The 25,254-nt window shown below is 41.3% G+C and overlaps 1 protein-coding gene across 2 annotated transcripts in view; it reads left to right on the forward strand.

Moving 5' to 3' along the window:
• col14a1a (collagen, type XIV, alpha 1a) overlaps positions 1-25,254 on the forward strand; it is a 256,796-nt gene that overhangs the window by 76,941 nt on the left and 154,601 nt on the right. For both annotated transcript variants that reach the window (XM_060921730.1, XM_060921731.1), the window contains exons 9-16: positions 1,960-2,121; positions 6,468-6,625; positions 7,437-7,566; positions 10,683-10,825; positions 11,978-12,107; positions 12,348-12,487; positions 14,955-15,081; positions 15,599-15,735. In XM_060921730.1, coding sequence (XP_060777713.1) covers positions 1,960-2,121; positions 6,468-6,625; positions 7,437-7,566; positions 10,683-10,825; positions 11,978-12,107; positions 12,348-12,487; positions 14,955-15,081; positions 15,599-15,735 — 1,127 coding nt within the window. The remainder of the gene's footprint in view (positions 1-1,959; positions 2,122-6,467; positions 6,626-7,436; positions 7,567-10,682; positions 10,826-11,977; positions 12,108-12,347; positions 12,488-14,954; positions 15,082-15,598; positions 15,736-25,254) is intronic.

Consider the following 25,254-nt stretch of genomic DNA (forward strand, 5'->3'; position numbering starts at 1 on the left):
CCGCTGAGCCAGCCAGCCCTGAGCGCGTGACATCGCAGCGGGAACCGGTTTTAAGGCCGAGGCCTTTTTCAGCTATAGACCAAAGTCATATCGATAAAAATTGATGGTGAAAGTAAGAAATACCGTCACCAACTTGCTCAACTAAGACTGATTTGACTTCACTGATTGTGGGTTGACTCTCATTAAAACAGGATAGGTGTTATAACTTATGCAACATACATGTACATGCATGCATTTTCACTGATAAAACGTAAAAGGCTAATTAAATAATCAGATGAACTGAGACAATCACATTCTGAAGCAAATTAAATAATCTTATACCGGTAACTTTAACACACAATACAAGTTACATGTTGTAATCTAAATGCAGGTAAACAACATGTAGTTGTTTTTGCTGTTTTGTATCCAAATGTGAGTCGGCGCTTACCCGTCTGTGTTCTCGCTTCTTGAAGGCCGATCTTGTGGCCGATTGTTCTGAAACAATCTGACTTTCAGTTGTTCATTCAATTCTCCGTTCATTCGCTTCTTCCACATAAGGGCGAGATATTGCTGCTGAGGCAAGCATATCCAACAGAGAAATCAGACAGCTGGTTCACTCATTCTCCATTTTCTCCATACTGAGTACTCCGCCATTACTGCTCGGCTCAGGCAATTACTAAAACCCAGAACTGGATGTCACCACTTTTAGCAACAACTTCAGGGAGGTCACTGCCCGAGCGATAATATGTCATGTCCTGTCCCGTTCCGTCCCAGGTTTTAGCAACAACCCTCGACTCACACTCCGGGAGAACTGGTGCAACTGAACTTACTTTCCATTTCTTGTAGTTTTCTTTTCCTTTAATTGTTGGTACTGCACCCTCTTTCAATACGAGCTTATAGCCAACGCTCCTCAACAGATCAGAGGTCTCGTACGAGTCTTCAGTAAAATGTGCAGAGCAGAGGAGAGACCACTTCATAGCCGCCCAATTTGCCCGTGAACTTCTCGCAAAACACGTCCAAATCTTTGCAGTTTGAACATTCTTGAGCCATGAATGCAACGTAAATCCACCTTCTGTCGTGTTGCTGCACTGGCCAGCAACACATCTACGTGGCATGGCGATAAATTAGCTCAAAATGGAGGATCGGAGTTGCAGTCAGCTCTGTGTTTTAGTATAGCGGAAATAGCGATGAGACAATAGACTTCCTGCTGTGATGTCACAGACGTCAAGATCATTCACTCAGACCGCTACATATATAAATCACTTTAATCGTAAAAATTACGATATAAGAGTTATTGTTAACGCTTAAAACTATTCCTGTGCCATTCTTGAGGTCTCAAGGCATTTATAAACAAAAAGTGAGGCCATGGTTCTGTGTATATGCTTTAAGCATGTTTTTCTTGAATCTTCTGACATTTTCTTGTAAATTATATTCAATTTGTAGTGTAATTAGCAACTAATGTCTCGTGTAATTTGGCCTTTTAAGATCACAAAAATGTGCCTGGAAATAGCTGAGAAGCCATCTCCAGACATCTAAAGCCCTTCAGCTTCCGGGGCCCTAAAGCAGGCCCCGGACCCCTGGCTGCATTGTTTCAGACCTTTGGCCCGTTATTCAGACAGGCCGAAATTTGGATGGACAGACAACATTTCAGACTTGTGTATCCTGTGACAGTCTGCTTAAAATTCCTTATTTCCCACACTGAAACTCTGATGTGTTGTTCTTTGCTAAACACAAAAATGACATTTGTACTAGCAAAGAAGAATACAACATGGTCATTAGTCCCATCATGTTTTATTCCTTACATAAGTATGGGTGAGAATTGAACATAGATGCTTTGAAGCCTTTCTCTTTGGCTTTGCTGTTGAAACATGTTAGAGCAATGTTTATAGAACGTACTACTGTATATGAGTTGAAATGTTTATGTCTTTATAAATGTGTGTGATTATAACTTTGTGTGTGTTTATGTCTCCATGTGTGTAGGGGTAAAGAATGCAGATGAGAATGAGTTGAAGATCATTGCCTCTGAGCCACAAGATACACACACCTACAACGTGGCTGACTTCACCATCATGAATACGATAGTGGAGGGTCTGACCAGGACTGTGTGCGACGGTGTAGAGCAACAAGACAAGGAGATCAATAGTAAGTACTTGCTTATACAATCTGAATATGATTATCACTGGCTATTGAAATTTTACCGTCGGTATTATATAGTGCAACTCCAGAAGTATTGGCACCTTTTTTTTTTTTTTAAGATTTTTTTTGGGCTTTTTGCACCTTTATTGGATAGGACAGTGTAGAGACAGGAAATGAGCAGGAGAGAGAGAGACGGGGAGGGATCGGGAAATGACCTCGGGCCGGAATCGAACCCAGGTCCCCGGATTTATGGTATGGCGCCTGAGCCACGACGCCCCCAAGTATTGGCACCTTTTAAGAAATTGAGCAAAAATTAATATAAATAGATGATTCTAAATTAGTGCTGTCAAGCGATTAAAATATTTAATCGCGATTAATGTTGCGACTGTCATAGTTAACTCGCGATTAATCGCAATTTAATCGCACATTTTTGTCACATGAAAAACCATTGTAATTCTCTTACCAGCATAAAAAAGTGAATGGGCTTGCTCACCGTTCGAACTACGGGGGTACACGGGGGATCCGAGATTCCCTGAAACAGACATGAGATCCCTTGAAAACATGATTTGGGAAATGTTGGGGGGTCTCTAAAATATTGGCAAAATGATGTTTATTGACATAGCAATCGTGTGTAACGGGAAGCATTTGCATATCCGAAGTGAGCGCGCGATGGAGAGCCGCGCTCTGAGACAAGCGCAAGTACCCCCCCCAAGGGAAAATAAGGGACCCCCCCGAAAATATCGGCATAGTTCGAACACTGGTTGTACCAATGTTTTTTTTTATTGCAGAGCATAACACGTCTTGTCACAGCCACTGTAAAGTCGGGCTGGAGCCGCCGATGGGAAAACGAAACCTAAGCCGAGCACTGTGGCTCTTCGGAGGAGGGCAGAGGACTCTGGCTGTGCGGGGCGTGGCATCATGTCACAGAGCTTTAATCTCACGATAAAAAAATTATCGCCATTAAAATTGAGTCAAGTTAACGCGTTAATAACGCGACATTTTTGACAGCACTATTATAAATATAATACATGTGTTTTATTAGTAGTAGTAAAATGTAATGTTTTTTAATATAAACTGCTTACTTTTCTGCTAATGAAATATGATTCGTGTAAGAAAATAATTTGTTGTAATAATAGAGAATCCTGGGCGGCATGGTGGTGTAGTGGTTAGCGCTGTCGCCTCACAGCAAGAAGGTCCTGGGTTCGAGCCCCGGGGCCAGCGAGGGCCTTTCTGTGTGGAGTTTGCATGTTCTCCCTGTGTCCGCGTGGGTTTCCTCCGGGTGCTCCGGTTTACCCCACAGTCCAAAGACATGCAGGTTAGGTTAACTGGTGACTCTAAATTGACCGTAGGTGTGAATGTGAGTGAAAATGGTTGTCTGTGTCTATGTGTCAGCCCTGTGATGACCTGGCGACTTGTCCAGGGTGTACCCCGCCTTTCGCCCGTAGTCAGCTGGGATAGGCTCCAGCTTGCCTGCGACCCTGTAGAAGGATAAAGCGGCTAGAGATAATGAGATGAAATGAATAGAGAATCCTCTCAAAAACATATGGGTAAAACTACTGATGTCTCGAAAGAATATTTCAAATAAATGCAAACTAGTTGTCATCGGGGCGGCACAGTGGTGTAGTGGTTAGACCTGTCACCTCACAGCAAGAAGGTCCTGGGTTTGAGCCCAGTGGCTGGCGAGGGCTTTTCTGTGTGGAGTTTGCATGTTGTTACCTGCGGGTGCTCTGGTTTCCCCCACAGTCCAAAGACATGTAGGTTAGGCTGGGCAGACACTGTGCGATTTTTTTCAATTGCGGTATTTAGCTGCTGCTCACACTGTACGATAGAGATGGGATTTATGGCTCTTTGATGGGATCCGCATCTTTGTGATCCGTTCTTTGAAAAGAGCCGTTCAAAAGACTGGCTCATTTGGCTCTTTTTTAAAATATTTATTCAGTTTTAAGAAGACAGCGTCTAAAGAAGCCAGATCCCTCTGCTTAGACAGTGACATCAATATTTCTGGACATACCTTTTATATAAAGCAACCTAGATTTGCATTACTGTAACCCCTAAACGCTCATAAATAACCATTAAAAAACAATGAGGGCTTCAATGAATGTCCATGCAGAATGGCTTTTCTGTAAAAAAAAAAAGAACCCACTCAAGAACATAGTTATCAAGAACGCAAGAATATTTTATAGAAAAACACTTGTTTTACAAAAATATTTAAGTCTGAGATACAAAACAGATACAACTAGACAAACAGATAAATAAATAAAATACACAAAAATAGAACAAACAAAATGACGATAGAATAAATTAAATGAACGTCCGTGCAAAGTAGTTTTCCCACAATATTATCATTAATATCACACAACAACATTATAAACTATCTGAAACACAGTACAGAAAAAGAACGACAGAAAGAACGGCTCCCCCAGCTCGAGACTCGGTTCTCATCGTTCATGCCTAGGAGCCGTTCAAAAGAATCGGTTCGTTCGCGAACGTCACAACACTATTCACATTGCAGTTCCGGATACAAGAATCTGGAAGTGTGGAAGTACAGTGTGAGCAGTCAGATCGCATCCGAGCATCGGATCGTATAGTGTGAGAACAGGAATCGTAAGCTGCGTGCTGTTTACCCCTGCGATTCACTCGTACAGCTAAATACTGCGATTGAAAAAATCGCACAGTGTCTGCCCAGCCTTAGGCTAACTGGTGACTCTAAATTGACCGTAGGTGTGAATGGTTGTTTGTTTCTGTGTCAGCCCTGTGATGACCTGGCGACTTGTCCAGGGTGTACCCCGCCTTTCGCCCGTAGTCAGCTGGGATAGGCTCCAGCTTGCCTGCGACCCTGTACAGGATAAAGCGGCTAGAGATAATGGATAGATGGATAGTTGTCATCATAAAAAAAGTTTTACTTTTTAAATAGCTTCAAGTGTCCCAAAATCAATGTCTTGTAGAAACAAGAATATACAGGATTTTGAAATGTTCTGCATAGAAGAGTTGACTAAGATCCCTCTACAAATGTTCAGCCATGCTAGACATTACAGGAAGAGGCTCAGTGCTGTTATTCTCTCCAGGGGGAAGCATCAGCAAATATTAAAGGAGAACTGAAGGCAAATTTTTTATTATCAAAATTCTATTTATCTCATTTTATTAAATATAGGAATGCATTTTCGATAGCTATTTTGTCACTGCTATAGCAAGTTATGAGTGTTTGAAATACGCTCTGTAATATATCAGTCCATATGTCAAAGCAATGGCCGTAAATGAGATTCGTTGAGACCTGTGCGAGACATCGTAGGACGGAAGTAAAACATACAGCGGAAATCAAAGTCACTGACATCTGCCAACGTTGTCAAAAGTCGCGCGCGCCCTCTTTCGAATGCTGACGTAATCAAGCCGGAAGCTTTGTTTGTTTTGATAGCAATCAGGAAAGTTTGAAAAAAGTAGGCAGTAATCGTCATTTAAACTCGTTTTTGTGCAATATTTCATTTTGAAAACAGTTTTCAAAATGGCGGCACTGACACCTGGCTGGCACTTCATGTTTTGAAGTCTCGCACAAGTCTCGTGAAGATCGCGCAGATAAGCGACGCCTGCCGTGGACCAAATGAACTAAATTCAACATGGCTAAAAACCGAATAGGCCGATAAGTAGAATATTTAATTGCAATTAGTTGCCAATACAAGTCTCGATATAAGGTTACTAAAACCGAAAACATAATTGAAGAACACGTTAATTAAGAAATAAAGCAAGTTTAAAATGACTTCAGTTCTCCTTTAACTTGAAGAATGATCAGAATTTTAAAGGGTAAAAAACCCAAAAGATTTGCATCAAAATGGTGTATGTTTCAGTTCAAAATATTCCATCCATCCATTATCTGTCACCGCTTATCCTGTACAGAGTCGCGGGCAAGCTGGAGCCTATCCCAGCTGACTACGGGCGAAAGGCGGGGTACACCCTGGACAAGTCGCCAGATCATCGCAGGGCTGACACATACAGACAAACAACCATTCACACTCACATTCGGTCAATTTAGAGTCACCAGTTAACCTAACCTGCATGTCTTTGGACTGTGGGGGAAACCGGAGCACCCGGAGGAAACCCATGCGGACACGGGGAGAACATGCAAACTCCACACAGAAAGGCCCTCGTCGGCCACTGGGCTCAAACCCAGAACCTTCTTGCTGTGAGGTGACTGGTCTAACCATTACACCACCGTACCGCCAGTTCAAAATATTGACAGTTGATATTAATTTTGCCAAAAACCTTTGAGACGACTGTACTGTAATTAAAGTAAATGTTTTTTTGACTGACAAATGTTGTCATAGTAATGCCTCTGATGTCATATCTACATCTGCTTTCAGGAGATTCAGTCCCTGAAGACCTACCAAACCCTCGCCAGGATTTGGTGACATCTGAATTGACAGCGCGAAGCTTCCGTGTGTCCTGGTCCCATGCACCAGGCAATGTTCTGAAGTACCGTGTGATTTACTATCCCAGCAAAGGCGGTCAGCCAAAGGAAGTAAGTGCCTAATAGGTCTGCGTTTCTATGATACAGTTAGAGTATAACATTTGACCTCCACGTTCCCTTTAGACTGTAAATTGCAGTTTTAATAGCCAAAGAGCTGCTAAGATTTAAGGGTGTAGTTTGTAAATACTTTGACCTGTTTGCAGCCTACCAGGTGAATTGCAACTGCAGTGAAAATATCAACAAGTCTTCCTCTTTCGGTCGATCCAATCACACGTTTTTTTAATACGTTTAAAAATAAAGACATCCACTGCATTAGTGAATGAAATTTTTTTCTAAAATTCCGAGTCTAGGCACACAAGAAGCTCTCATAAAGTCAGATGCTTAACCATTCAAGTACCAGATCAGCTAAACCCCAAAAATCCTGTTAACATTTCCATTGTCCCTGCGATGTTCGAATCCAAACGATGTCACATGATTTGTGTGCAGTCTTAATAATAAAGAAGAAACACTCTTATTCGCTTCTTATTCCAACAGCTTGGTGTAGTGCAGTTTAATAAGGAAACATTTTCACTGCGAGGTTGAGATTTAAATTCATATTTGGTTTTATGTTCGTCGGATGTTGTATTGCCTTGTGGTAATTGCGTAGTGATATGCATCTCTTGGCCATTGTGGATAAAGCAGGATGACTGGCTATGAGTCTTCTGTGTAACCACCTTCTGCTTCTCACAAAATATTTCTCAGCAGATTGCCTACAGCTGTCTTTCCTGTCTGTTAGACATGTCTAGAGGTTTGGAGTTAATGTGTATAAACCTAAAACCTCTTCCAAGAGATGAAAGCAAAATCAGCTCTGCTTTAACACTAGGTTATGGTGGACGGCACAGAGACCTCAGCTGTGCTGAAATACCTCAGCTCCCTGACCGAGTATGAGATCGCTGTGTTTGCTGTGTACGCAACCTCAGCCAGTGAGCATCTCAGGGGCAGAGAGACCACACGTGAGTCGCACACATGCATGCACACAGATGAACACAAACGCTCTGAAATCTCTAAACTACTTCATGCTCACACTGCACACTCTATACAGTGGAGCAAAAAAGTATTTAGTCAGTCACCAATTGTGCAAGTTCTCCCACTTAAAAAGATGACAGAGGCCTGTAATTTTCATCATAGGTACACTTCAACTATGAGAGACAAAATGAGAAGAAAAAAAATCCAGAAAATCACATTGTCTGATTTTTAAAGAATTTATTTGCAAATTATGGTGGAAAATAAGTATTTGGTCAATAACAAAAGTTCATCTCAACACTTTGTTATATACCCTTTGTTGGCAATGACAGAGGTCAAACGTTTTCTGTAAGTCTTCACAAGGTTTTCACACACTGTTGCTGGTATTTTGGCCCATTCCTCCATGCAGATCTCCTCTAGAGCAGTGATGTTTTGGGGCTGTCGCTGGGCAACACGGACTTTCAACTCCCTCCAAAGATTTTCTATGGGGTTGAGATCTGGAGACTGGCTAGGCCACTCCAGGACCTTGAAATGCTCCTTATGAAGCCAATCCTTCTTTGCCCGGGCGGTGTGTTTGGGATCATTGTCATGCTGAAAGACCCAGCCACGTTTCATCTTCAATGCCCTTGCTGATGAAAGGAGGTTTTCACTCAAAATCTCACGATACATGGCCCCATTCATTCTTTCCTTTACACGGATCAGTCATCCTGGCCCCTTTGCAGAAAAACAGCCCCAAAGCATGATGTTTCCACCCCCATGCTTCACAGTAGGTATGGTGTTCTTTGGATGCAACTCAGCATTCTTTCTCCTCCAAACATGACAAGTTGAGTTTTTACCAAAAAGTTCTATTTTGGTTTCATCTGACCATATGACATTCTCCCAATCCTCTTCTGGATCATCCAAATGCTCTCTAGCAAATTTCAGACGGGCCTGGACATGTACTGGCTTAAGCAGGGGGACACGTCTGGCACTGCAGGATTTGAGTCCCTGGCGTCGTAGTGTGTTACTGATGGTAGCCTTTGTTACTTTGGTCCCAGCTCTCTGCAGGTCATTCACTAGGTCCCCCCGTGTGCTTCTGGGATTTTTGCTCACCGTTCTTGTGATCATTTTGACCCCACAGGGTGAGATCTTGCGTGGAGCCCCAGATCGAGGGAGATTATCAGTGGTCTTGTATGTCTTCCATTTTCTAATGATTGCTCCCACAGTTGATTTCTTCACACCAAGCTGCTTACCTATTGCAGATTCAGTCTTCCCAGCCTGGTGCAGGTCTACAATTTTGTTTCTGGTGTCCTTTGACAGCTCTTTGGTCTTGGCCATAGTAGAGTTTGGAGTGTGACTGTTTGAGGTTGTGGACAGGTGTCTTTTATACTGATAACGAGTTCAAACAGGTGCCATTAATACAGGTAATGAGTGGAGGACAGAGGAGCCTCTTAAAGAAGAAGTTACAGGTCTGTGAGAGCCAGAAATCTTGCTTGTTTGTAGGTGACCAAATACTTATTTTACTGAGGAATTTACCAATTAATTCATTAAAAATCCTACAATGTGATTTCCTGGATTCTTTCCCCCCCATTCTGTCTCTTATAGTTGAAGTGTACCTATGATGAAAATTACAGGCCTCTCTCATCTTTTTAAGTGGGAGAACTTGCACAATTGGTGGCTGACTAAATACTTTTTTGCCCCACTATACCTTCTGATAGAAACTTTTTACCATATGCTGTTATCTATTTTATTATGCACACTGTTAATGCTTATTCATGAACACCTGGCTTCTCCACTAGATGCTTTAAACGCTTATTTGGTCCAAGTGTGACTGAAAAAACGCCATGACACTTTTGTAATATCTGATGATAATATATCAGACGTGGACAAAGTACCCAACTTCATTACTTAAGTCAAAGTACAGATCCCACTGGTCAAATGTTACTCTGATACAAGTGAAAGTTGGACAGTCAAATTTTTACTTAAGTTAAAGTACTGAAGTACTTGCTTTTAAAAATACTTAAGCATTGAAAGTACATTTTCTGTCAACGCATCATTGTATTCTTGCCACAACGCTTACAAAACCTAATGCCTCTGAAGCAACCGATTGGATTTACAAAATGAACAGATGCTGTGCCATCATGGTGGTTTAATGTTAAGCTAGCTAGTCAGTGACGCGCCACTTAACATGCTAGCAAACTCTTTTCAAACTCAAAATCATATTGGGTAGCTAACGCTACTAGAAAAGAAAGATTTCTACATTCTGTTTATTTGGCAAGATTATGCTAAAACATTTCTGAAAGGACTTCAGATAAGTTAACATTATTCATGTTAGCGTAACTCCGTTTTTACATGCTAACTAACAGTGTCCAAGTTAACTAGCTATGTGTTAACGTTAGCTGTGGACAAGGCTACGGCAACTTGGAGGGCAAATCCATAGAAAGTCATTTGACTAACCAGACTGCATAGCTATTGCAATGTTATCACTAGGTCTAAAAGTGCAGACAACTTCATTGCAAGCTTTCTCTTGGAATAAAACGTGCACATACCTCAATATGCTTCGGCAGGTTGGATGGCGAGTTTTTTGTAGGCCGTGATGTGGTTCGTTTTAGGCAAACAAAGCAAACATTTAAAACAAAATGAATCTTTAATCCTTTCAGAAAACTGAAACATGAGTTCATGGGCCATGGGTGCGTGCGTTCCCCAGAAGAACCGCCTCCTTCCATTCTGCCATTAACTGATCGTGTTAAATAATGCTGCTGAGAAATCACTGATCTTGATTTTATGCAGTCTATGGATGTGACGTGACCCTAGTGATTACTGATCGGCTGTCTCAGTGTCACCTGCGAAAAAACCAATCAAGTTTTAGAAAAGAAAAGAAAAAACATCCACTTTCAAAGCCGCTTCATAGTAACGAGTAATGAGGACCTTGATGGAAATGTAGTGGAGTGAAAAGTACGATATTTGTCTTTCAAATGTAGTGAAGTTAAAGTCACAAGTTTCCCAAAAAATAATACTCAAGTAAAGTACAGATACTCAAAAAGTGTACTTAAGTACAGTACTCAAGTAAACGTACTTCGTTACTGTCCACCTCTGTAATATGGTAATCGTGCATGTGTGTTTTCAGTGGCTCTGCCTGTGGTCAGCGGTCTGGAGCTGTATGATGTGACTCATGGCACTATGCGTGCTCGATGGAGGCATACAGAAGGGGCTTCTGGGTACATGCTTGTGTACGCACCCGTAAGCAGTGAAACTGTTGATGAGACTGAGGTAAGAAATCAGCAGGATGTGCATGTTTGAGTATCACACCACATTTCAGAGCACATTTCATAGCTGCACTTATGCTACAGATTACAGATGCATCGATACTGATACTAGTATTAGTCACGTGCTTATTTACGTCCATTTTCATTTACTGGCGTCCAATTTCATGTGATACTATGTGACGTAAACCTAGTGTATGTTGCCATGCTAACAGACAGATAGATGATACAAAATGACAGCAATCTGGATTTATTGCATGATTAATGATGGCTATCAAAGCAAATCAGACAGCAAACTATCAACATTAGGAACTACAGTATCTTCATGTGTGTTTTATGCCCACTGTTTAAACCAGTGAAACATGAACATAGCGAAGTGTAAAGGAACGTAACGGTTTGTTCCTAGGTTATTATCTATTATGTATAATATGCAGGCGGCACGGTGGTGTAGTGGTTAGCGCTGTCGCCTCACAGCAAGAAGGTCCGGGTTCGAGCCCCGTGGCTGACGAGGGCCTTTCTGTGTGGAGTTTGCATGTTCTCCCCGTGTCCGCGTGGGTTTCCTCCGGGTGCTCCGGTTTCCCCCACAGTCCAAAGACATGCAGGTTAGGTTAACTGGTGACTCTAAATTGACCGTAGGTGTGAATGTGAGTGTGAATGGTTGTCTGTCAGCCCTGTGATGACCTGGCGACTTGTCCAGGGTGTACCCCGCTTTTCGCCCGTAGTCAGCTGGGATAGGCTCCAGCTTGCCTGCGACCCTGTAGAACAGGATAAAGCAGCTAGAGATATAATATGCAACCGCAAACTGACTGATGAATACTAAGTAGCTTACTCATTTCAGCATTAGTATCAAAAACATGTACTCAAACTCATTACTGGTCTAAAAAAAAATGGAATCAGTACAATCCTATAAGAGATGTTTGCTTTCTCGAACACTGCTGTTTTTAGCCATATGCAGCCCGACCCACATTTATTGACTGTTCCACTTTGAAAACACTTGAATTAAGCAATCAATGCCTTCATGCTTATTGTGATGCATAACGTGTGCTGAGTCCTTATTGACGAAAAGCAGTTTTCATTAATAAACCACCGAGGAGGCAAGTGGATTGAATCCCTGATAAATGCTCTAAAATGCTGCTGGTGGACTTGTTTTGTTTTGCAGGTCAAAGTAACAGACACCGTGACAGATTTTGGGCTGGTGGGTTTAAGTCCGGATACAGAATACACAGTGACGGTCTACGCAATGTTCGGAGATGAGGCCAGCGATCCTGCTACTATGCAGGAGACCACCTGTTAGTGATTTTCCCTGAAACACTCACACACAGTACTGCTCAAAACGTTACTCACAGATCAACTTGTTACATGATACCGAAAGTAATTCTGGATTGTATTTTTTTTTTTAACATTTACTGTGGTTTACGAAGTCCACTTGGTTACTCAGTAGGATGAGTGAACTAAAACCAAACTGAAATGATAATTTGAGCATTTTTGAGTGCTAGGAAATCACTGTCTGATTTTATGTGTATGTTCAGTGCCTCTGAGTGCTCCTCGTAATCTTCGTGTCACTGAGCTGGACCACAACTCGGTGCGGCTCAACTGGGAGGCACCGTCGAGCGCAGTCAAAGGCTATCGGCTTAAGTATGGCAAAAGTAATGGTGAACAAACTAATGAGGTAGGTTATTAGCTATAAAACACAACTGAGTAAGCGGTTTGTATATTAGATTGAATGATTGCTTACACGAGTGGATAAATCATCAATTTTTTGGCTAACCCACTGGGCAAGTGAAAGCTCCAGGGTGCCTTATCATGTTTTGGTTGGATGGAGATTGAAAAGTGGTATGTGTTTAAATAATATTGGCTGCCTTTTTTTGGTGGTCTATCAGATATAATCCATGCTAGCAAGATATTGAACGAGTCGAAGACGAGTTCAATATCATGCTGGCTGAATGGAATATATCTGATAGACCACGAAAAAAAGCCATTATTATTATTATTATTATACCTACACACTCTTTTTATATCAGAATTCTCGAAGGCCAATGCTAGCTTACCTGTGACTCGGTGTTGTTAGCGCGGCAGTCCAGTTACCTTCCAGCCAGTGTAGTATTCATCAGTAGTGTTAGCGAAGACCAACGCTAGCTTACCTGCGACGCATCCCTGTTAGTGCGGCAGTCCAGTTACCTTCCAGCCGGTGTGGCGTTCAGCCGTAGTGTTAGCAAAGGCCAACGCTGGCGCAGTCAAGCCAGTGCTACCGAGAGCTACTAGCACAGGCTAATGACACACGCTTCCTTCTTCCACACAGAACAGCCAAAATTCTTTCAAAATCTTCCGCTTTTAACGAAGCAAACTTCACGGTCATGTTTGTTTACAAATTGTCACAGTCGCTCTCTAGTGCGGAAATTTTACAGCTCCGATGTGTCTCTTTTCCAGTTTCTCGATGTCCGTTGGTATGTTTTTCTCTTGTAAAGATGCATGAAGAATATATAATGAAGTTTTGGTAGCCTTTTGGGTGTTCAGCGCGTCATTAGTTTCAGTTTTCAGTTTATTTATTTAGTACTTAATTATAGCATAGCTAATCCTAGCAGTAGCGCTGGATTAGCCTCGTCTTTTCTCTTTCCCAGCGGACAAAAAATGGTTCTGCGTATGCGCGGTTTTGTCATCGGATAGTCGCATGAGCTCCGATGTGTGACGTCCTGTTGTCTTGACAACGTGCAATATTGTAACAATATTGCACGCTCATTCTCCATTGTGATGTAATACACGTAGGATAAGCAGTATGCTAACAATATTGCATGCTATCAAACCAAATGAATGAAACCCGCTAGAAGGGAATAGAATACCTGTTTTTGTTCCATCGAAAAAGTGTCCTGTATGTATAATAATATATCATATATCATTTATCATATCATACTAGACTAAAGGAAGCAAATCTGCTTGTGTTCATTGTTCCCCTCTAAGTAAGTTTTTGGAGTTTCTCCCATTTTGGTCTCCCCAGTACCCACTTCTTACCACATGACACCTACCGTACCAACCTCATAGCTCAGCCCCTATCACCATTGACAGTGCAAAATAATGTTTTTCAAATTATCTCATCTCATTATCTGTAGCCGCTTTATCCTGTTCTACAGGGTCGCAGGCAAGCTGGAGCCTATCCCAGCTGACTACGGGCGAAAGGCGGGGTACACCCTGGACAAGTCGCCAGGTCATCACAGGGCTGACACATAGACACAGACAACCATTCACACTCACAATCACACCTACGGTCAATTTAGAGTCACCAGTTAACCTAACCTGCATGTCTTTGGACTGTGGGGGAAACCGGAGCACCCGGAGGAAACCCACGCGGACACGGGGAGAACATGCAAACTCCACACAGAAAGGCCCTCGCCGGCCATGGGGCTCGAACCTGGACCTTCTTGCTGTGAGGCGACAGCGCTAACCACTACACCACCGTGCCGCCCTTCAAATTATGTACTGTTAAAACTACTCGGACATTTTTACAAACAGCATTGTTAATATGATCTGATTTAGGCTTCAATCGAAATACTATACTCTGGATTTAAAAAAAAAATGGACCTGGGATTAACTGGATTTTTTTTTAATTCATATGCACTGCATACTGGTGTAATATATTATAAATGTAATATATTATAAACTATTTTATAAACTATTTTTGATAATATGGACAGAGCAGGGGCGGCACGGTGGTGTAGTGGTTAGCGCTGTCGCCTCGCAGCAAGAAGGTCCGGGTTTGAGCCCCGTGGCTGGCGAGAGACTTTCTGTACGGAGTTTGCAAGTTGTCCGCGTGGGTTTCCTCCGGGTGCTCCGGTTTCCCCCACAGTCCAAAGACATGCAGGTTAGGTTAACTGGTGACTCTAAATTGACCGTAGGTGTGAGTGTGAGTGTGAATGGTTGTCTGTGTCTATGTGTCAGCCCTGTGATGACCTGGCGACTTGCCCAGGGTGTACCCCGCCTTTCGCCCGTAGTCAGCTGGGATAGGCTCCAGCTTACCTGCGACCCTGTAGAACAGGATAAAGCGGCTAGAGATAATGAGATGAGATGAGACCATCACAACCATGGCTTGTTTCTGCTATAAACTGTGTTCAAATACTTTAATGCATTTGTATTTTGTAACTCAGGTTGATACAGGTCCAGTTTCTACCGTGCACCTAAGGAACCTGGCCTCCCAAACAGAGTACACAGTGTCCGTGTTTGCTGTGTATGATGGGGATCAGTCAGAACCCTTGAAGGGAATTTTCACCACAAGTAAGAATAGTTCATTTAAGGTCCATACAGAATGCTATAATAAAAATCATTTGCTGTATAATTTACTGTTGCATTTTCTTCTGGCCTGAGCTCAGATTTGCCCAAAAAGCCTTCGCGTTTCCAGATGAAGTCCTATTGCTTACACTCAGCAAGCATTCATTATCTGTAGTCAATGATAGATCTGTACCATCATTTTCACAGGCAGCCTGCCAGTGTCATCTCAGTAATCTAATAGCACACAAAAATTTTGTATAGCTTTCCTCTATCTTTAAAAATTAAGCACAGCAGCTGTTTCAGCAAGTTTGCTCAGGGCTCAACTCAACCAAACATATGCTAATTTGCAGATTATGTCCAAGCAAAAAAATTCAGATGTCAGTTGTAAGCTTACTTTGTGGCTAGAAATCGCTTGACTGTATACCAGAATCTTGCAAGAATGATTTTTAGAGTGTACAGTATATGTTTTAGTTTTCTGGCTAATAAGACCGTTTGACCAGTTCTCGATCTTGATGTCACGCAGAACTCGTTCCAGCTCCACGGACTATGGACGTTGACGAGGTAACACCAAATAGTTTCCGGGTGAGCTGGACACAACCAGGGGACGGTGTGGAGCTTTATAAACTCGCCTGGAGACCCTTTGGAGGAGACACCAAAGAGGTCAGAAAAATTACACTCTGTATATTGTAAAGCGCTTGGAAGAAAATATGGCTGACACAGAGGCTCTCAATTGCTGAAGCGTTGCAATAATCATAAATTCTCAGCAGAAAAGTAGACGCACCCAGATGAGTTGCCAGTGGTGCAGTGACTCACATTCATCCCAAAGCAGTGCTGTTTGGTGCACAGTTAAAATGCCACAGACTTGAAGGTTCCAATATCTCTGACCTTCACCTGAACATGATATTCAGGAAATAGTATCAGCTAGAATTTAATTTTCCCAGCTGCTACAAAAAAAAAAAAAACGTTGGGACAAGTAGTGAAACACTCTCGGCGAGGCATTTCTCATCGGGTCCTGGACGTGCTGTTCCTCGCCACACAACTCTGCCATGAATTCCTGACAGACGGAATTAAATAATTGATTAGGACCGAATAGGAGAAAGGACTTCTTTTCTTTTTTTTTCAAAAGAAAATGTAGGTTTATACAGGTAGTTCATGTCAAGATATTTATTAGGTATTTGAGTCTTATTTATTAGTTTTTGGCCTGGAAAATATATCTGAACTGACTTTGTTCCCCCTCAGCAATTGAGATTTTATTTTAGATTTTATATATCACCAGTACACACTCTGATCAGACATCCAAATGAATGTGTTTCAGCTTTTTGTGCAACATTACGAGTGTGTGTGGGGGTGTGCGGGGGGGTGTAAAATGCATCAGAGGTTTTTATGACTGGCTGGGAGTTGGTGCAGCTGTACTTTACAGATAGTGCTGCAGGTCAATATGTTTACTGAGAACCGTCGGAGCAGAAAATAATGGCACGCCATGAGATGTTGGCTCGAACGGCGCTCCATGACCCACAGCCGCAGACATATTTTCACAAATCTCCAGATTCATGCTGATGAAATGTAAAACCAGAATCTCTTGTGTACATGATTATCTGTACATGATTGCTGATAAATATCAAACATTATTATACATACAGGACACTTTTGCGATGGAATAAAAAACATGTATTCTATTCCGGTTCAGAATAGCAGGTTTCATTCATTTGGTTTGATAGCATGCAAGACTGTTAGCATATCGCTTATCCTACATGCAGAGATTAAATTGGGCCGGAGCCCTCCGGAGCTCAGCAGTACAGCCAGCAGGAGCTGAGCTCCCTCTGCTTCAGTGCTTATAATAATATAATACTTTTATTCATTTTCATCTATTCTAAAAACACCATCAATATGAGAGTTCGTCAGTAATGATTTAGACAACAAAAAAATAAGCTAAAGTGAATTACACCCATCAGTTAAAAAAAAACATTTTCATTGGAATTATCATTGAATGCACATGCGCTGCGAGAATGCATGACATCACACAGCATCATCATACATTTAATGTTAACGTTAATGGACTTCAGCTCGAGAAATTGGCGCCACTGTTTTCTATCAGCCCGTCATACTTTAGATTTTATGAGGATTTATGTCGTACGAAGTTGTAACTATCTGCTAAACACGATGCCTTAGCAAAGTAGACAGAGGTAAGTCATGGTTCTTTTGTTTATTTTGTCTTTAGTTGAGAAACTTTCTCAGGCAAACTATACTAGTGCGGCAGACGACATAAGTAACGTTAGCTAACACTGACAGACAGGATGCTAGTCGAAAAATTCACGCCCCCATTTGCTGAAGTTCAGATCTTTGTGTCTGTAGTTCTGTCATATTTTATCTTCATTTACTAAGCTGTAGCTGTTTTCTGTGTTTTTAGCTTTTAGGTAAATATCAGAAAATTGAGTTAGCTAATTTAATGGATGCCCGCTAACCTGTCTTTGCGGATGGAACGTTAGCAAACCTCCCTCGTGATAGTGAGAACTGGCAGCCTGGACTTTTCCATTGGCTAGCGCACTCGACTCCCAATCCAATGCTGCTTTGGTCGGCCAAAGTTATGAGGTTGCTGTGGGGTACTAAGACGAGACTAAATAACAAAATTAAACGATTCAGACATCCCTAGTCTCCCGGATGCTCTGAGAGTCTCCCCGGGAGCATGTAGACAGAGACAGGAAAGGCAGGAGAAACTTGGGGCCCGTTTACACGAGGACGCTGTCGGGTAAAAACGACTAAATATTTTATCGGAAGTGCCTTTCGTCTACACGGGGACGACGTTTCCGAGGCTGAAAAACGGAAAAAATTGAAAACGCCTTCCAGAGTGCATAAGTTAAAAACGGCCCCCGTTGCATATCCGTCTAAACTACCCAATACGCGAAACTCTGCTCGGATCTGCTCACGTCGGGTACGCGTTTACGTCATACATATATCATATACTGTACATGCCAGCCCGGGAAGTAAGAAAGTAAGTAAAAAAGTAAGAGCATGTCTGATTACATCGATCCAACGGACCTTCAAGCTGCTCTTTAATAAACGTCCAGGAGTCCTTCGAACATCTATACCGAATCTGCACATATACCGTTAATGAACAGAGGCGGGTATAGTATGCTCTTACTTTTTTTACTTACTTTCTTACTTACCATAGCCAGAGTAGTCAAAGTTTTCGCGGCGCAGATGTGCAGATCAGACAAGACGGAAGACGTTGCGCATGCGTGCAGACATAGCGGAGGTCTTTCACAGCACCACCTAGCCGCCTGGCATGCACATCCAATTGAATTCCACACATTTATGCGTCACCGTATAGACGCAGATTTCCTCCTTGAAAACGGTCGTGTAGACGCGGAAAAAAGTGAGAACGAAAACGGACTTTTGCGTTTTTGTTTCAGACCGTCCCCGTGTAAAGTGGGCCTTGATCTAAGTCTTATTTGGAAAGTTGTAAATTAAATTGTAATGACTGGCTATTGCTGATATGTGGTTTGATGTTGTGACAGTAAGTTTAGCAAACAATTGATTTGATTGATGTCGATTTATGGTGTGAGATGTAAAGAACTATTGTTAATATGTGAATTGATGGTGTGAGATGTAAACAAGTAATGCAAATAATAGTGTAGATTGATGAGATGTACATAACTATTGCTAATATGTGAATTGGTGGTGTATATTGTGAATAAGTTTTACAAATTACAGTGTACATTGATGGTGAACCGTAGGCTTAATAAGTTACCAATATGTGCATTGATGTGAGATATAAATAAGTAGGCCTTAAGTTGATAAAATATGTATTAAACCAATGGTGCGATAAATAAAAATGTTTTGAGAGATATTGACCACTGTGAGTGAAGAAGGGCTCCCCATCCTTACAAAAGCCAATTTAACCACTGATTAGCACTATATTATATTAGCAATATAAACAAATCAACGTTATATTATAGGGATTGTGTGTGTGCCCGTGTGGTTTAATTATTCTTCAAAAGGGCTCTTATTTAGTATTACGACGAAAGTAGGAATTTATCATAATTACCAGGATAAATCGTTTGGGCGCGAGTCTTGTTGAGGTCCAGGGTCACCATGATCAGAGTCGGCCGAGTCGCTGTCCGATTCCAAGGCCGTACGGTCAAACTAGTGAGCCACATTCACCGATTGCTTTGCAACGGCCATAGGTTCATACATGTATGGTTTCACCTCTCGATATTCAATTTGGAGAGTTCCTACTTCAAAATCGCTATCGCTTTCAGACATTTTACACAACCTCTCACGACCAAAGTCCGTACACGTAAACACAGAGCTGCTCCCAGTCTGGCTTAAATGACGTCACAACGACGGCCCCCTGGCGGTGAAAGTGCGCATAAGTGAGATGTAAACAAACCTTCGGAACTTGCGCAAACCAGTATATTTTAACCGTTTTATTCAATTTTAGGGTGCAAATTAGACACCAGGAAAATTGAATTCACTTTTTGGGTCATTCTTCTCATCTCATCTCATTATCTCTAGCCGCTTTATCCTTCTACAGGGTCGCAGGCAAGCTAGAGCCTATCCCAGCTGACTACGGGCGAAAGGCAGGGTACACCCTGGACAAGTCGCCAGGTCATCACAGGGCTGACACATAGACACAGACAACCATTCACACTCACATTCACACCTACGCTCAATTTAGAGTCACCAGTTAACCTAACCTGCATGTCTTTGGACTGTAGGGGAAACCGGAGCACCCGGAGGAAACCCACACGGGGAGAACATGCAAACTCCGCACAGAAAGGCCCTCGCCGGCCACAGGGCTCGAACCCGGACGTTCTTGCTGTGAGGCGACAGCGCTAACCGCTACACCACCGTGCCGCCGGGTCGTTCTTCTAGAAAATAAAATTGATATTCTACGTTCCACCTCCAACCCTTGCCTATGACCTTTAACCCTAAAAGGATCTAAACTACTGACTGGGATCAGTTCGAACCTCAGAGGTGGTGTGGTGTGCTGCTCAGTCTATTCAACTGACATAACTTTTTGCTTTTAGGAGTTTGTTTCTCTATAGATTCTTTATCGAAAAGTATGTTTGTTTCAAGATTGATGAAAAAAGTGTTTAAGAAGGTGACTGATTTTCTGTTGGGGTCCCATAACGCTGAGATTTGTTGCAAAAATATTTCAGCAATTTAGTCGCTTCTTTGTGTGTCTATCTTTGCCTGTCTGTATGTTTGTATGCTTGTCTCAGATGTCTGCCATAATTAAGAATATACAGTGCTGAGCGTAAATAAGTACACCCCCTTTGAAAAGTAACATTTTAAACAATATCTCAATGAACACAAACAATTTCCAAATTGTCGACAAGACAAAGTTTAATATAACATCTGCTTAACTTATAACGTGAAAGTAAGGTTAATAATATAAACTTAGATTACATATTTTTTCAGTTTTACTCAAATTAGGGTGGTGCAAAAATGAGTACACCCCACAACAAAAACTACTACATCTAGTACTTTGTATGGCCTCCATGATTTTTAATGACAGCACCAAGTCTTCTAGGCATGGAATGAACAAGTTGGCGACATTTTGCAACATCAATCTTTTTCCATTCTTCAGCAATGACCTCTTTTAGTGACTGGATGCTGGATGGAGAGTGATGCTCAACTTGTCTCTTCAGAATTCCCCATAGGTGTTCGATTGGGTTCAGATCAGGAGACATACTTGGCCACTGAATCACTTTCACCCTGTTCTTCTTCAGAAATCCAACAGTGGCCTTAGATGTGTGTTTAGGATCATTGTCATGTTGGAAAAGTGCACGATGACCAAGGGCACGGAGTGATGGTAGCATCTTCTCTTTCAGTATAGAGCAATACGTCTGTGAATTCATGATGCCATCAATGAAATGCAGCTCCCCGACACCAGCAGCACTCATGCAGCCCCACATAAGGACACTGCCACCACCATGTTTCACTGTAGGCACCATGCATTTTTCTTTGTATTCCTCACCTTTGTGATGCCATACAGTTTTGAAGCCATCAGTTCCAAAAACATTTATCTTGGTCTCATCACTCCAGAGTATAGAGTCCCAGTAGTCTTCATCTTTGTCAGCATGGGCCCTGGCAAACTCTAGGCAGGCTTTTTTGTGCCTGGGCTTTAGGAGAGGCTTCTTTCATGGACGGCATCCATGCATGCCATTCCTCTGCAGTATACGCCGTATTGCATCACGGGAAATAGTCACCCCAGTTTGGCTTTCTACTTCTTTAGATAACTGCAGTGAACTTGCATGCCGATTTTCTTCAACCCTTCTCATCAGAAGACATGCCTATCGAGGTGTTAACTTCCGTGGACAACCTGGACGTCTCTGTGAGATGGTTGCAGTTCCATCTTTCTTAAATTTTTGGACCACTTTTGCTACAGTATTCTGACTGATAAGTAAAGCTTTGCTGATCTTCTTGTAGCCTTCACCTTTGTGGTGTAAAGAAATTTTTTTCTTTGGGGAATTCTGAAGAGACAAGTTGAGCATCACTCTCCATCCAGCATCCAGTCCCTAAAAGAGGTCATTGTTGAAGAATGGAAAAAGAAAATGTCGCCAACTTGTTCATTCCATGCCTAGAAGACTTGGTGCTGTCATTAAAAGTCATGGAGGCCATACAAAGTACTAGATGTAGTAGTTTTTGTTGTGGGGTGTACTCATTTTTGCACCACCCTAATTTAAGTAAAACTGAAAAAATATGTAATCTAAGTTTATATTATTAACCTTACTTTCATGTTATAAGTTAAACAGATGTTATATTAAACTTTGTCTTGTCGACATTTTGGAAATTGTTTGTGTTCATTCAGATATTGTTTAAAATGTTACTTTTCAAAGGGGGTGTACTCATTTACGCTCAGCACTGTACTGTAACTCTTTCTTACAAATTGTAGATAACTAGTGAACCTGTTAGTTCTAGAGTTACTGAAATGTCTGATGCTTATCTGTCCATGCCCTCTCCATACAGAACAACAGACAGTCCAGCGGATACAGAGGAAACTGACATTGTTTACTTTTGAAAATAGTCCAGTGGCTGTTCTGGTCGTAATATGTGTTACCAATAACTGCTTTTACCTTCGTGTTTTGTGTTTGAATCCTTAGGCAAAGTGTTACTTCTTGATGTTGTTTGGACATTAAAAAAAAAAACAGAAACTGCTAGCAGCTTAGTAATAAATGTATCACAGCAATTTCTGAAATGAGAGATTGTGAGCGGAGTTCTGGAATGTAGATAAGCTATAAATATTCTCAAGTTCTGTAGCAACAGTGTAAAATATTTCTGGCTTTTTTATGTTCTCGATGTACTTAAATGTCTCATTTTAAACTTAACTTGATAATATCATGTAAATATATGATTTCTATTCACATAAAGTTAGTAAATGGGTAATTAAAAAAATACAGGTGTTATAATGGACTGAAGTTTGTGAACCCTTTAGAATTTTCTATATTTCTGCATAAATATGACCTAAAACATCATCAGATTTTCACACAAGTCCTAAAAGTAGATGAAGAGAATCCAGTTAAACAAATGAGACAAAAATATTATACTTGGTCATTTATTTATTGAAGAAAATGATCCAATATTACATATCTGTGAGTGGCAAAAGTATGTGAACCTTTGCTTTCAGTATCCGGTGTGACCCCCTTGTGCAGCAATAACTGCAACTAAACGTTTCCGGTGTCTGTTGATCAGTCCTGCACACCGGCTTGGAGGAATTTTAGCCCGTTACTCCGTACAGAACAGCTTCAACTCTGGGATGTTGGTGGGTTTCCGCACATGAACTGCTCGCTTCAGGTCCTTCCACAACATTTCCATTGGATTAAGGTCAGGACTTTGACTTGGCCATTCCAAAACATTCACTTTATTCTTCTTTAACCATTCTTTGGTAGAACGACTTGTGTGCTTAGGGTCGTTGTCTTGCTGCATGACCCACCTTCTGTTGAGATTCAGTTCATGGACAGATGTCCTGACATTTTCCTTTAGAATTCGCTGGTATAATTCAGAATTAATTGTTCCAGCGATGATGGCAGGCTGTCCTGGTCCAAATACAGCAAAATGGACCCAAACCAGGATACTACCACCACCATGTTTCACAGATGGGATAAGGTTCTTATGCTGGAATGTAGTGTTTTCCTTCCTCCAAACATAACACTTCTCATTTAAACCAAAAAGTTCTATTTTGGTCTCATCCGCCCACAAAACATTTTTCCAATAGCCTTCTGGCTTGTCCACATGATCTTTAGCAAACTGCAGATGAGCAGCAATGTTCTTTTTGGAGAGCAGTGGCTTTCTCCTTGCAACCCTGCCATGCACACCATTGTTGTTCAGTGTTCTCCTGATGGTGGACTCATGAACATTAACATTAGCCAATGTGAGAGAGGCCTTCAGTTGCTTAGAAGTTACCCTGGGGTCCTTTGTGACCTCGCCGACTTTTACACGCCTTGCTCTTGGAGTGATCTTTGTTGGTCGACCACTCCTGGGGAGGGTAACAATGGTCTTGAATTTCCTCCATTTGTACACAATCTGTCTGACTGTGGATTGGTGGAGTCCAAACTCTTTAGAGCTGGTTTTGTAACCTTTTCCAGCTTGATGAGCATCAACAACGCTTTTTCTGAGGTCCTCAGAAATCTCCTTTGTTCGTGCCATGATACACTTCCACAAACGTGTGTTGTGAAGATCAGACTTTGATAGATCCCTGTTCTTTAAATAAAACAGGGTGCCCACTCACACCTGATTGTCATCCCATTGATTGAAAACACCTGACTCTAATTTCACCTTCAAATGAACTGCTAATCCTAGAAGTTCACATACTTTTGCCACTCACAGATATGTAATATTGGATCATTTTCCTCAATAAATAAATGACCAAGTATAATATTTTTGTCTCGTTTGTTTAACTGGGTTCTCTTTATCTACTTTTCAGACTTGTGTGAAAATCTGATGATGTTTTAGGTCATATTTATGCAGAAATATAGAAAATTCTAAAGGGTTCACAAACTTTCAAGCACCACTGTATGTGGTTTTTTTTTTACATTTTTACATGCAATATTTAGCATTTCCTTTTTTTTGGTGAAAATGGTGATCACTGACATTACAACAAGTAAAAATAATTTGTTTGGGATGTAAATAAAGGGTTAATACTGAGAAACCAGACTTGGCAAATTTTGCAAAGTAGGTTACATGACTATATATTTCATTCAGCTAGCATGATATCAAACGAGTCAAAGACGTGTTCAGTATCATGCTAGCTGAATGGAATATATCTGATATACCATGAAAAAAAGCCAGCCAATATTATTTAAATATTTTGTTACATTGGTGTGATCTGTGGTTTCCCTAATTGCATTGGCGGTGTAGTGGTGCTACTGCGTTTGCTACTACACTACCGTTCAAAAGTTTGTGGTCACCCAGACAATTTTGTGTTTTCCATGAAAAGTCACACTTTTATTTACCACCATAAGTTGTAAAATGAATAGAAAATATAGTCAAGACATTTTTCTGGCCATTTTGAGCATTTAATCGACCCCACAAATGTGATGCTCCAGAAACTCAATCTGCTCAAAGGAAGGTCAGTTTTATAGCTTCTCTAAAGAGCTCAACTGTTTTCAGCTGTGCTAACATGATTGTACAAGGGTTTTCTAATCATCCATTAGCCTTCTGAGGCAATGAGCAAACACATTGTACCATTAGAACACTGGAGTGAGGGTTGCTGGAAATGGGCCTCTATACACCTATGGAGATATTGCACCAAAAACCACACATTTGCAGCTAGAATAGTCATTTACCGCATTAACAATGTATAGAGTGGATTTCTGATTAGTTTAAAGTGATCTGCATTGAAAAGAACAGTGCTTTTCTTTCAAAAATAAGGACATTTCAAAGTGACCCCAAACTTTTGAACGGTAGTGTATGTTCAACTAAACATGTGCCACTTTTACACTTGGGTGTAATGAGACACAAAATTCAAATTCAATCCAGTACGACGATATGGTGGTGTTCAATTCAATGATATAGAAAAAATAAGCTTCGTGCCTTCGGTTTCCATTTTCAATCGATTCAGCATTAAAAAGTGCAATAACTGAAACTTAAAAAATAGTGATACTAATAATTATCCAATCAAACATGTACCTGTAGGAGCATATAATGAAACAAAAGCTGTGCATTCCATCCATC

Source organism: Neoarius graeffei, chromosome 5 (genome assembly GCF_027579695.1).
Source record: "Neoarius graeffei isolate fNeoGra1 chromosome 5, fNeoGra1.pri, whole genome shotgun sequence".
NCBI classification, from domain to species: Eukaryota; Metazoa; Chordata; class Actinopteri; order Siluriformes; family Ariidae; genus Neoarius; species Neoarius graeffei.